At 56.6% G+C, this 13317-nt stretch overlaps 1 protein-coding gene across 7 annotated transcripts in view; it reads right to left on the reverse strand.

Annotated features, from left to right (window-relative positions):
* KCNIP2 (potassium voltage-gated channel interacting protein 2) overlaps positions 1–6719 on the reverse strand; it is a 42216-nt gene extending 35497 nt beyond the window's left edge. For 4 of the 7 annotated variants that reach the window (XM_062496975.1, XM_062496970.1, XM_062496967.1 and 1 more), the window contains exon 1: positions 6606–6678. In XM_062496975.1, coding sequence (XP_062352959.1) covers positions 6606–6678 — 73 coding nt within the window. Of the gene's footprint in view, positions 1–3791; positions 3889–6605 lie in introns of those variants that run through there. The other 3 variants (XM_062496978.1, XM_062496971.1, XM_062496973.1) reach the window with 2 other exon arrangements.
* Positions 6720–13317: the final 6598 nt, after the last annotated feature.

The raw sequence follows: 13317 nt of genomic DNA on the forward strand, positions 1-13317 counted from the left end.
GCAGTCAGACCCCACACCTCCCTCCCATCCAGGACAAAGACCATTCCAGGTACAGCCCAGGGCTAAGTGAGGCATGGATTAGGTTCATCTGTGTGCAGGGGTGTGCAGTGCCCCCATCTGCACAGGACACAACCTCTAAAAAACTCACTGTGGATGAAGCTGGCACAGGAATCAGATGATCATGCATGCTGAGAATGGGGCTCCTTCTTGTATGTCCTGCAGATGTCAGGGTCTCAAGGCCCTCACATCCCCAGGTGGAGTGAGCAGAAGCAGCATGGATGGGACATAGACCTTCTTGCCCAGAGTCCCCAGCAGCAATACCAACAGCAACCTGGGGTTGGAAGAGATGCCAGCTCCCTAAACAGAAGGGATCTACAACCCAACAGGTTCAAAAGTGGAGTGCTTCCTGCCAAAATGGGGCTTGAATCATCTGGAACCTGGTGGAGCTGAGCCTTTGGGACTGGAGAGGCACACAAGGTATGGACACAGAAGCACATGTCAACGGCAGTGGGTGCCTTCCTTGCTCAGGAGTGTCTGTAGGTGACTTGCCCTGTCTGGACCACAGAGGAAACATTCAAGGAAGCCCAGGTTCAGAGACAGTGAGGGTGGCAGCCCTCCACATCCCCCATCTCTGTCAACTCCTGTTGAAGGCAACAGTATTCTGCCCCCAGCTCCCCTCCTGCAGGTCTCCATCTCCAAACAAGCTGATTACTCTCACTGCTCCCCAGGGGCTGCACCACCCATTTTCATTTGAAGAGGAAGATAAATTTACTCAAAAGCCAGAAGCAGCCAGAGCCACAGCAGCTCAGGGACAGGAGGACTGCAGTAAGAGCCTCCTACCCAGCACAGCCTGGCTGCCACACAACATTTGCACTCTGGCATGGACAGTGGGTTGAACACGACCCCTGCACCCATCCACAGATACTGCCCTGTGGAAAGGGGCTCCTCTGCCCCTTTGCTCCCATGGAAGCCATTTGCAACCCCAGCAGTTCACTTGCTCAGCAATAACCACCCTCAGAGTTCTACAGTGTTAGTGAAGGGTTGTGATTCCCCACCTCAAGCCAGAGCCCCTCACCATGGCACCAGACCACCCAGCTGAGCCCCCTGGTGAGGGATCACAGGGAGATTCATTCCACTAAAGGCTCATTTATCTGTGGCATGATCAGAGAGCAGGGCTGGGATCCATCCCAGCGGCAGGAGAGCGATTTGCCAGCAGATGGATTTATCATTTCCTAAGCACAGCAATTTGGCTTAAACAAAACCAAACCACTTCCCCTAATGAAAACATCCCTAATGAGGAGTGAGGCAGAGGCAGCTCCATCAATGGGGTCTCTCTGGTCCTTCAGGGCTGGCGTGACCCACTGATGTCTGGGCTGTTAATGCATGAGGCTCAGGTGCAGTGGGGACATGGACCCAATACAGCTGGAAGGAAGCAGAGTTTGCTCCAGGGACCAAACCTCCTCATCTCCTGGTTCTCAAAGCTCTGAGGGCAACTGGTCCCAGCACAACACACAGTATGAGAACAGCACCACCAAATCGAGACACCTTTTCCGGTTGTAACATAGCCAACTGTGAGGAAACACTATGTCCAGACACAGAGATGGTGAAAGAGCCTGTGCGTGGCCAGTCCTGTGCAGCAGGAACTGTACCCCTTGGCCAAAGTTGTGACAATCCATTAATTATGCATCAGCATCTGTAGAGATCAGCCATTTAACCAGTCCAAACAAATCTACAGACTTCCTGTCAATTAATCCTCTGCCACCAACTCCCTATGGATTCCAACCTGCCTTTGCTTGCAGGGATGCAGCAGCGGCTGCCAAAATCTCAGCTCCAGCCTTTTCACCTGCAAAATCCAACCTGCCCATGAGCAGTGGTACCCAGCAGCATCACTCACATGCTCCTTGTCCCATGTGTGGCTGAGATAAGCATCCCTTCCATCAGGGACCCTCAGGATCTCAGCAGTACCACAACACCCCACAAGAGAGAAGTCATCAGCATCAGAGGACTGCAGACAAGCCAGGACAGCAAAGAGGGAAGAGGAAGAGGGTATAGATGCCAGAAGGGGGGAGATAGCAGACAGAGATGAGGCAGAGTCAGGCAACAGTCCCATCACCCCGGGAAGGTGCAGCAGCCATTGAGGGCAAGGCACTTTGGCACAGAGATGACCCATGGGAGCCCCTAACACTGGCACACGAGGGGGAGACCCTTCCCTACAGTACCCCACCCTGACAGAGGACCTCCTGGGAGCTCGGAGACCTGGCTCGAGGGTCAGTGTGTCTTCCAGCCCAGCCTCACTGCCGGGCTGTAGGAGCAGAAGTAGCAAGCAGAGGGAGGTAGCGTGGGGCAGGAGCAGGAGGGAAGGCAGGTTAGCGGGGGAGCAGGGGGACCGGCAACACACAAATACCACAGGTCAGACACCCAGGGGAAGGACACTGGTGGGTGTCACCCCTCCTGGGGGCTGCTGCTAAGAGGAGGGGACAACCCATGCCTGACAGTGACCAGAGGGATGCAGGTAGCTGGCGCTGCCAGACAGATCCATGAGGACACAGCTGGGCACCCAGGGCTGTTCTTAAGGAAGCAACTGGGCAAGACAAGGACCTTTATGCTGGGTGGATGAGTTGGTCTTGGGCACAGTCTCCACCCCAACCCCCTCCTTGGGATCCATCCAGCACATAGGCACAGAGCACAACCTGCCATGCACACTTGCAGCCAGGCTCCTGACCAGCCTGTTCATGCCCTTGCTCCCACCCGATGACCCTGTCACTCCATCTTCCAGCTGCAGATCCCAGTGCTTTCCTCTACACACACTATTATTTGGGACAGGCTAGCACTGACACCTCCTCCACACTCTGGGAAATAAATTATCCCCCGTGCAGATGGAAGTCCTACGCTATGGCAAGCTGGTGGAAATATTCCCCCCACCTGGCTGATCACGGGCTGTGAGCAGACACGATGAAGCTGCCGGGTTTGCCGGCAGCAGAACAAGCCCCTGGCACAGCCCTAGATCTGCCCATCACCTGGAACCCTCCTGCAGCATTGCCAGGACACAGCTCTTCAGCTTTATCCCATGGCAGGGACCGGAACCCTGTTCCCATTGTTTCCCACAGACCCGATTGGCCTATTCTCCCTCTGATGTGTTTGTGGGGGACAGCTTGGCTCCACCTCTCCTTTCTTACTGCCACGGGGAGAAATACCTCTGAAACACCCTCCCTTGAGGTAGGGAAGAGAGCTCAGCCCAGATGCTGCGCTGCTGCTACACTGCTGTCAAAGACTTTCATCTCACAGGGTGGGCTGCTGAAAGTGCTAGGAGTTGGGAAGTCCCCATCCATCAGCTGTGCCTCTGGAGACAGGAGGATCCCAAAGCTCTGCAGATGATCTCTATAGCAATTGCTCAACCCTGCAAGTGCTGCGGCTGCCTTTGGGGTGGAGCATAGCGGTTGCTCGAGTCCCCAGATCATCAGGAAAAAATCAGGGGTGAAAAAACAAGGGTGAAAAGTGAGCCTCCTAACCCTTTTATGGGGACCCAACAGCCCTGGAGATGAATCCCTCCTTTTTCCAAAAGGCAGTCAGGGGCTTTGCCCTACCCCAGACAGCCTAGATACTGACCCCGTGCTGGCACATGCTGTCCCGTTCATGGGATACAGCATGGCTGGGAGGAGTTTGTCCAATGGGGTAAGACAAGTCCCAGGCCACCCACCCTCGCTCCAGATCTGGAGCTAAGGCAGCCCTGATGCCCACACATCTCTGTGGAGCATCAGGCAGGAGGGAACCCCTCCTCCAAGGTCACTCACCTCTCACAATGCCAGCATTCAGGTTCAGGGGTGCAGTACCTGCACTTCTCGGTACAAAGTGGCTCTGGATTCCCATTTCTTCTGGATGGAGAGCCATGGCCACAGCAGTCCTGAGACTCTGGCTCTCTGAGCTCTGCTTGCACACTAATCGCTCATGCCATTAGAGGCTGGAGGAATAATGTAATTTATGGATGGCTTTTATTTCTCGCTAGCGTCATCTAAATATCCCAGAAATGGACCAGTTTAATTTCCTGGTGGTGTAACCTAAACGTTTCTCTCCTTAACACCCAGGTGAGCGTCCAGCCGCAGGCTCTGCAGCCAGGCAGGCATGGCAGCTTCCTGCCCTTGCCCCGTGCTGCCACACCAGGGCCAGCACAGGGAGGGTCCACCCCGGCTCGCCCCCGCGCAGCCTGCCCGCGTTCCCCCGGCACAGGGAGCGCTGCTGCTCTCCCCGCTGCTCACTCGCAGGCAGTTCTCATTCACTCGGGCCTCTCACACACACATCCACGTGCCCACAGAGCCGGGGCAGCTGGGCAGCGCTGGAGATGCCGCAGGGAGTGGGGACAGTCACTGCACCCTCCTTTACAACAGCTTTTTAAATTTAAGAATGAGTGGACATTGTGGAGTGTTTCTACCCTGAGCATGGCTGGGGGTCTTGCTTCCTGTTTAGCCCCTCTCCTTCTGGAAGTGGGGTAGCCAGCCCTTCTCTAGGCATGCATAGGTGGGAATCACATTGCTCTCACCCCTGATTTCAAGCAGTGATGGGGAAGCAGCAGGACTGACTGCTGTCCCTGTACACACCAGCTCTCACTGGAGCTGCTGTGGGGTTGTCTCCTTGCCTGACACAAAATCATCTCTTCCTTAACAGCTCTTGCATGGCAGATGTCCTCTAAACTCTAACACATCCTGTTGGATAGGGGTCTCCAAAGCTGCAGGAACACCCCAAACTGCTCGTGCTTGACCCCAAGCAGAGCTGAGCTACCAAACAGCCGGTGCCAGTGGCAACCCTCCTGTCTGCAGATAGAGACTAAGCCCACACAGGCACTGCCAGCTTCACCCCAGAGCTTTGTTACAGCCCTATGGAGGTCCCAGCTCCTCACCACATCTCCAGGATATCAGGAGAGCCAAGACCAGGTTAGAAGGCATGGGGTCAAGCTAATAAACCCTCCGTAGCATTAAGGCTGTATCCCCTCTCCTGCCTGCATCACTGCCACACTTCCTGGGAGAGAGACAACTTTCTCTCCACGGGGGGGGTGGGGGGGTGGGGGTGGGGTTGGGGTCAGCTTCAGTGTGTTCAGGCAGCGCAGAGGAAATCATTGCCACTGGGACCAGCTCCCTCCCCTCCGTGGGGCTACTGCAGGTTCTGCCCTGGCAGTTCACTAACTTGACAGTGATGGGAAATGAGTGACATGCCCTACAGGGCCTGTTTCTCGCTCTGGGAAATGGGGCAGGTATTTCCAGACTAATTCCCCAAAGACTTCCCCAAAGCCCCATCCCTGCAGGCAGGGATTTGAATGGTGGCACAGTTCCACTCCATCCAGATTCTTGCTGCACAGCTGGCTCAGAGGTAAGCCCAGGCATGAAAGGTCTCAGTCTTGGAGAGACTGGAATTTATTTTTAACTTTGATTTAAATCCATATGGACATTTTAAAGTTACCGGAGAAACCAAAAGTTGTGTGTGGGTTCCAAGTTCCTACACAGCTCAAAAATATCTTCCCTGCAGCACGTTTGGGCAGACAGTAAGCAGCATTTCCCATGTGTGGGGCTGTTCAGGAAAACAGAGCAGAGGTCCTGCTCTGCTACCACCATCACCTATTTGAAATTCTAGAGCAAATCCTGAAATCCACTCCAGACTTCGGCTGGAAAAGCATCACCGGGACTCGGGGAAGCTGCCTGTGCACACTCAACAGTGCCTGCGACACAAGGACACCGGACCCCACTGGCTATGGGAAGGTTCAGCTCCATCGTGGGTCCCAGGAGGCAGGTGGGAACTGCTGCCCCATTTCACAGCTGCTGCGACAGAGGCCCTGAAAGGAGACAGGATTTGGCCTGATCTGCGGAGAGCACGTGGGGAAGGAGGGGTGTTGCCAGCTCCAGCCCAGCTGCTTCCCTATCGGACACTGGAAGATGAGGTGCGAGGGATGGACAGATGCTGTGGGGTGTGGGACGCTCCGCAATTCCTTGATGGGGCAGAGGATGAAGGGGAATACAATAGGTCACAAATGGGTCGTCTTAATCCTCTCTGTCTCACAGCTATCCCGCCCAGGGGCGGGACGTCTCAAGGCATGCTGTAGGGGACACTGGGTGATGGGTGAAGACACCAGGCACCGTGGTGTTGGCTGGGGTTTTCTGAGCGAAGTGAACCTGTCCTCCCTGGGAACCTGCTGCTCGGCTGCTGCTGTGCCACCCCAGGATGCAGCGGGGGCTCAAGGCATGGCAGAGAGAGCCCAGCGCTAGACCCTGGTGTCCCGAGGGGCTTGGGCGTACCAGTGAGGGGTGTGAACTTGGGGAGGGGGCGGCCAAAAGCGATCCAAGCATTCAACCCCCCCGTCCGGGGCGTTTTCCTTGCTTCGGGACAATCTCTGCACGCTGGGACCAGCCCTATAGTCCCAGGAGCATCCTCCCCCCGAGGGTCGGGACTGTCCCCCTGCTCCAGCGCCGGGGTCGCGGCCGTTCCCCCTCTCCCCGAGCACGGCGTGCGGCGAAGCGGAGCGGGCAGGGAGCGGGGCTCAGCGGGGCTGGAAGCGGGTGCCCGGGACCGCCCCGCGCCGTGGTCCGAGTGGCTGCTGCACCTTCCCCGGCGGCGGCACTCACCCGTCAGCTGGTCGTAAGAGCCGTCCAGGTCGCGGGAGTCGGACAGGCTCTCCTTCCTGCCCTTGCTCCGCATCTTCCCGCCCCGCCGAGCGGCGGGGGGAACGGCGACGGGGCGCACGGGCTGCGCCGGCGGGCACGGGCTGCCCGCGGCCGCCGCCTCCCCCCGCCCCGCCGCCCGCGCCGCTCAGCGCGCCAGCGGCAAGGGGCCGGCGGTGCCGGGAGCTCGGCTCGGCTCGGCACGGCAGCAGGAGCGCGCAGCCGCCCCGGTCCCCGCCGCCGCCGCCGGGGCTGGGCACGGCCGCCCCCTCCCTCTCGTCCTTCCCCGCCTCTTCCCGGGAACCGCCAGCCCGGCCCCGCCGCCGCGGGGAAACTGAGGCACGGGAGGGGGGGGGCGGAGAGCGGGGGCGCTCCCGAGAAGAGGCAAGGAGCTGCTCCGGACTGCACCGAGGTGTGGTCTCCGGCGGTTCGGGAGAGCCCGGGCACCAGGCACCGCGCAGGGACAGAGAAAGGGACAGAGATGGAGAAGGCGTGGGGCAGGAGGGGCGCAGAGCCCACTGCGGGGGAGCGAGGGTCCCCCCAGCCCTGTGTGTCAGTGCCCATGCCGGGCTGCGCCGTGGGAACCCCAGGAAAGGGAACCCCAGCCCTGCCCGGTCCCGCGGGGCTATTGTATCTCCGCCTGGGGGGAGAAGCTGGATGAGAAATCGGTCCAAGACGGAGGGGATGGGCAGGGGTCAAGAGATACAGGAGAGGTGTGGGGAGGGCGACCAGGTCCCCCTGCCTGCAGCCAAGCACAGGAACGGGTCCCACCGCCGTCCCCACCCCGAGCACGGCTTTCCATGCAGGGTTGGGGTCTTTAGCAGGATTTTACCCCCATCTCCTGCAGCCCCAGGGAAAGGCTGAAGCAGCAGCATACTTGGGGAGGCTTCCAGAGGCACGGCGCTGGCAAGAGAGGAGCTCACAGCCCACCGGTACATCTGGCACTGGGAACTTGATGTCCCGCTGCTGCCCTTAGTTATTTGTTGCCATCTGTGCACGACGCCATCCCCGGGGGGTGCAGACTGTGCTGGAGAGTCCCTTCCATGGACAAAGCCAGGGGCTTTTGTCATGCCACTGCCTGAGTACTGACTGTCTGCACCATGACAGGGGTCCTAGGCACATCTCAGGGGCTGTCCAGCTCCCATCGCTTACCAGCGCTCCTCCCTTCATTCTCTCACCCATGTAGAGACAGAGGAGAGCAGGGGCTGCGGGAGGAGGCAAAGCATCCCTCCTGATCCCTGTGCCAGCTCGGCACACAGGAGCCGCAGGGCAGAAGGGAATCCAGATCAGCAAGGAGGGAGGGCCATGCTCACGAGGCAGCGTGTTGTCAGCGTGCTTTGGTGTCAAGCCATGAAAGAAGCCGCCTTAGCGAGGCAGTGATGCTTAGCAACTGCCTGGATCTAAAAATAAGAGCCATTTAGCAAGGAAAACGCAGTGGAGAAATGCTTGGAGAACTAAACACATTCCCCCAGCCCTCCCTGTGGCCCGGCCAATGCACGGAGCCTGCATGCACTGACTGGCTGGAGGGAAACTCCCGGGACAGATCTGGCAGTGCCCCCTCTGCTTAGCCTGACAAGCAAAGCTGGATCCTGGCCAGCCCACAGATCCCCTGCACTTCTGGGCTTGTCCATCCTGCTGCTCCCTGGCCTCCTCCACCTCCCTCCTCCAACCTCTCCACCACGTGCTTAGCCACGTTTTCTTGGCTGCCCTTGGGGACCAGCCGTGTCCCAGGGAAGCAGGTTGGGAGCACTGTGTGATCAATGCCCAAGCTCACCCACCAACTTCACCTTCCTCAGGGTCCATCCTGCTATGGATGTGGCAAGCCCAGCAGAGCTGCACAAGGAAGTTTTCACCTTCTGCCATCCCTGGTCCATTGGGAGGCAAACATGGCTATTTTTATCCTAGCTAAGTGCTCCTATTCTGGCAGGCAAGCAAGAGATGCTTTGCCAGGCTGGGGAGGGGAGGGAAGCTAGGCAGTTTGGTGACCACCACAGGGTAGGATGGGGCAGCCCCAGGCCCAGGCTGACATATCCCACCCTCCCCACAGTGAAGAAAAAGGGGAATAACTCACTTGATCGCTGGTTACAGCTTCTTTCCTTAGCAGACATGAGGGGTGGGCATTCTGCCAGGATTCACAGCCTCTGAGCCTTTCTCTGCTTGGGAAAAATATAACATTCTCCCCTAAATGTTCCTCTGGGCACTGGGAGCTGGGGTTCTGCAGGTTTCCAGGGTAGGAGAAGCAGGAATGGGTCTGGTCTCTGCCTTCTTATTCAGACCTAGACAGGTGCCTTGCTGTGGGTGCACTGGGTGATGATGCCTTGGTGAACATGTCTGGACAGGGACAAGCATGGCAACAAAGTCACCCCAGAATGCTGAGCATCCCTTGCAACACGTCTCCATCTCACTGGGACATGCAAAAAGACCCGTCCAGGCTGAGGAAAATCACCAAAGCAGTGTCTGAGGCTTTAATCAAAGTGTGCCTTGTGCAGCCTGGCTGCTGCTGGCCACATCCACCACAAAAGTAATCACCAGGTTCAGGATGGGCAGCAGCCAGCTGCAGGCAGAGCTGGTGGTCTGCACTGCAGAAGATGTCACTGGATTAACTATTTCCAGAGGATAGAAAGAGCTCTGTCAGCTCCTGAGAACACAGATCCGAGTTACAAGGGGTAACTGGGAGAAAGGGCCATGCTCTAGATCACCAGCACATGGCACAGGCTCTGCAGGCACAGCTAACCATGAAGCCCATACTCCAAAGCCCAGGGAAGTGTAGTAGGCAGACAGGTGGATGGATTGAGCCTGCTAGGGCAGGCAGGGGTCTTGTGGATGCACCCAGCTCCCCAAACTCATCTCTGTGATAGCAGCAGACAGCCATGAGAGAAACAGGGCCATGTAAACCAGCCCCAGGACTTGGCAAAGCCAGGAGAGGAGTGGGATGAGTAGGAAATGCACATAGGGAGACAGGCTGGGGATACAAATGGTGCTGCCCCATGAGGTGCACCCCAGGCTGTGTGCCTCTTGGAGACAGGGTGTCCCTGGGACCACTCAGACATCCTCATGATGGAAATCACCCATTCACATTGTCCCGGGCACAAGGCATGTTCCATAAGGGGCCTATCTGTCACCCTGTCAGAGACAGCAAAGCTTTGATAAGGGACATCTGCATGAGATTACTGCTGCTCCCCAGTGAAACTGCAGCCAGGAATGACACTTCGGGTGGGAAGGGCTGGAAAGTATGGACAGCACATCACCCTGCAACACTGAACTGATCCTTTCAGCTCATCTGTGCCTCCTTCTCCCTGCTGGGACACTGCAGCTCTGGGGCCACAAGTCCCTACTCTCCCCTGCTGAAAATCCTAGGCTCAACACAAAACCCAAGACAGCCCCAAACCACAGAAGTTGATGACCCTGGAGGAGGAGTCAGGAGCGCCTGGGTCTGCACCACAGGGCTAGAGGAATGCAGGGACCTCTCCCCCAGGACCTTTGCAAGCAGCTTGGGGTGGGTATGATTGGGAGAGGGAAAGACATAATTTAACACTTCATTAGGTAACTACAAGGCATTGATCTGTCCTACCAGCCTGCATGCTCTCTAATTGCATATCTCCATTCTTATTAGTTCTATCGAAAAAGCAGAGAGCAGGACTCAGGAGCCTGAGCCTACCTTTAGGAAATTTCAAACAGAGATGTAATTGTTGAGTGCTCGATATCACGGTGCTTTATACACTGTCAACAGTATTTTAAAGCCATGGTCATCAATAGCAGTCCTCAGGATGAGCTCCCAGCAGATGCCATTAGTCCTATTTTGGCTGTGGTCACCTGGTGTCTCTGGTATCAGATTTACACTTGGCAACAAGGGACAGCTCTGCTTCCACAGCAGAGAGGACTCCCAGGCAGCTCCTGAGCTGGGACAAGGGGTGCAATACCCAGGAACTGGTTCCAGAGGCAGTGGGTAAACAGAGGAGCTCCTTAAACCAGCTTCACCTCTTGCAAACATGCCAGCAGATGGAGATGAGCAGCTCTGCACCAGGGGCTATTCCCTTCCCAGCACCCAGACAGGCCCCCAATCGGGAACAGGGATGATCATGACCACGCAACTATCTGGGGAGCACTCCAGGCAGGGGAAATGGCCTCACTCAGGAATAAACCACAATATTTACTACATCTGCAGAGGAAATGGATCTGGGTGACACAAGAGCAAGACAAGCTCCTGGGTCTCTGCAGAAAGATGGGTCTCTAGGATCTTGGGACAGCTACAGCAGACCAGCAGGTCCTTGGGAGGTGATGCCCCATGGGGACATCAGCCAGGACACACATAGGGCAGGGCTACTCCCATCCCCACTAGCCCACCCTGCAAAGACACATGGGCAGGTGAGAGTCACTGTGTGATTCAGACTTGGGGGGAATTTCAGCTGCTGAAAAATCTTGCAAAGCTGGAGGAGGAACAGATGATGCCGCAAGATGCTGGGAGAGCCTTGCAAGCAGGAATGCTGCAGGAGGAAGGGGAACTCCTCTGTCAAATGCAAACTAGCAGGTGTGAGAAATATGGGTGTGCAGGAGGGAGAAAGGACTTTGCATCACTCTGTGTCCTCGAAAGCCAGTCACCTGCCTCTTCTTATGCCTCCAGCAAGGAGGGATTCCCCAGCATGGCTTCACTGCCGGGTAGGCTGAAGGGGAAGGGGTCTCTGTGTCCACCCGGAATGTTTCTTTGCCACTTCAGTGTAACAGATACAAAATCTGTGTGAATAAAAGACTTGGTCTAGGGAGAGGAGACTGGAGCATTCCTGGGCTCAGGACACACCCTGAGTCTCACAAGCCCTCCCAGCATTACAAAGCATCTCATGTTTGTGTGCTCAGTGCCTGTGGGCTCAGGTTTTAATTAAAGAGGAACTAGATACTATTTCCAACCTTCATTTATGCCATGCTGGATGCCACACCAGGGACTCTTTCAGCAGCTCAGGTGTGCTGTGAGAACAGATGTGCACCTCGGTCACGAGCGAGGCCACACTGCGGACACATGTCCTCCTGCTCTGCCAGGGCAGGGCCTTAGACCCGAGTTCACCTATGTGGGAGGGGACGTCTCTGCTGTGACTGTGGTCTCAGCACTCAGCTGCCCATCCCATTCCACTGGCCTGGCAATGGTTGCAGCAGAGGGGGCCACAAGCAGGACATGGGGCTGGGGTGCTGTCCATGGGTGCTACTGGAGCATCATTTGCTCCACTTGTAGGCTGGGGGAACAACAGGATTGGAACTCCTGAGCGGCCACAGGTCATTAGAGCATCCCAGCCCCTGTACATTGGCTGAACCCTGGAGCAGGGGAGCTCCAGCTAATTAGTCATTAATTGCTTCAGAAGGGAAACGAGCCAACCCAACCTCTGTATGCCTGTAGCAGAGTGACCTGTGGGTGCTGGGACACAGCCAGGCTGCACATCATTGAGAAATGGCTGAGAGTTCATCTGTCACAGCAGAGCTGGAGTAGCCCAGCGCAGCGAGTGTCCATCTCCCAGCAGCCTCCCTAACCCCTTCCTGCCCCCATGGGACTCCTGGGAGCTCCCAGCCTCTGGCAGCAGCTTGGCAAGGCTCTGAGCTGTGCTGCAGTGAGAAGCAAGCCCGGCTCATTTAATCTATTCAATTGGATTCAATTTCCAGCCACATGATTCAATTAGCCCTGGAGGGACAGTACAGAGAGCAGAGGCTACAGAGCATGGCCCAGTCTGTGCTCTGGCTGCCAAGCTGGGAGAGGGCAGCACAGGACCCTGTGCTTGTTCTGCCCCTCTGGGATGGGCTGAGATGTTGGGGGTTCCAGGGGAATCCCATCCTGTCCTGGAGAGCAGGGGCTCCTCTGGGCACAAACTGCTGGTCCTGAGTAGCGTGTCTGCAGCTGTAGGGCAGAGGCTGGAGAAGCCCCATCCTGAGCAGCTCTCTTCACAGGCAGTCACAGCCTTGAGGGGTGACAGCCATGCTGGGTCAGATCTGAGTTCTGCATCCCAGAGCACCTGCCAGTGTGGCCCAAAGAAGCTTCAAAAAGACAACAGCATTCAGCAATGCTCCTTCGAGGGTGCTGCCTATTGTGTATTTGGGGTCACCCCTCTGCCTGATCAGTGTTCCCCTGGGCACAATCACACTGTGCTGTAGATGGGGAGAACCAGGGCTCTGATCAGCACAAAGGACTCTCTGCAGCCCCAGGCACCTCCAGGTCCAACCAGCCTTGCAGCAGCCCTTCTCTAGACTCCTGGTCGAGACTTTCATTCATCACTTATTTTTCTGTCTGCCCTCCCCCCGAAAGCATCAGCAAAGGCATTAATAAGTTGTCACCAGGGGAAAAGTATGTCTTATCCTGGCCCCTACACTTTCCTAACCTGGGATTTTCCTTTCCTTTCAGGTTATTGCAATGGTTCATCTGCCAAAAAAATCCATCATACTTTTGTCCATCACATCCCTGCTCATACCAACAAGTACCAAATGTGAAAACAGAGCCCTACAGGAGATGAGAATCCCAAAAGGCCTAAGTGCTGACACCAAGAACTGCTTTTGAGTGCCAAGAGCCAGCTGTAAGTCTTACCATTGACTGCTGGCCACCACACTGTCCCAATATACACTATTGCCAGTTGTGACTTGGCAGAGGGAACAGCCACTCCTTCTGCCTGCCTTCTACTGGAATGGGAGCTAGGGAAGAGCAGCT

The sequence above is a fragment of the Cinclus cinclus genome, chromosome 7 (genome assembly GCF_963662255.1).
Source record: "Cinclus cinclus chromosome 7, bCinCin1.1, whole genome shotgun sequence".
Taxonomy (NCBI): domain Eukaryota; kingdom Metazoa; phylum Chordata; class Aves; order Passeriformes; family Cinclidae; genus Cinclus; species Cinclus cinclus.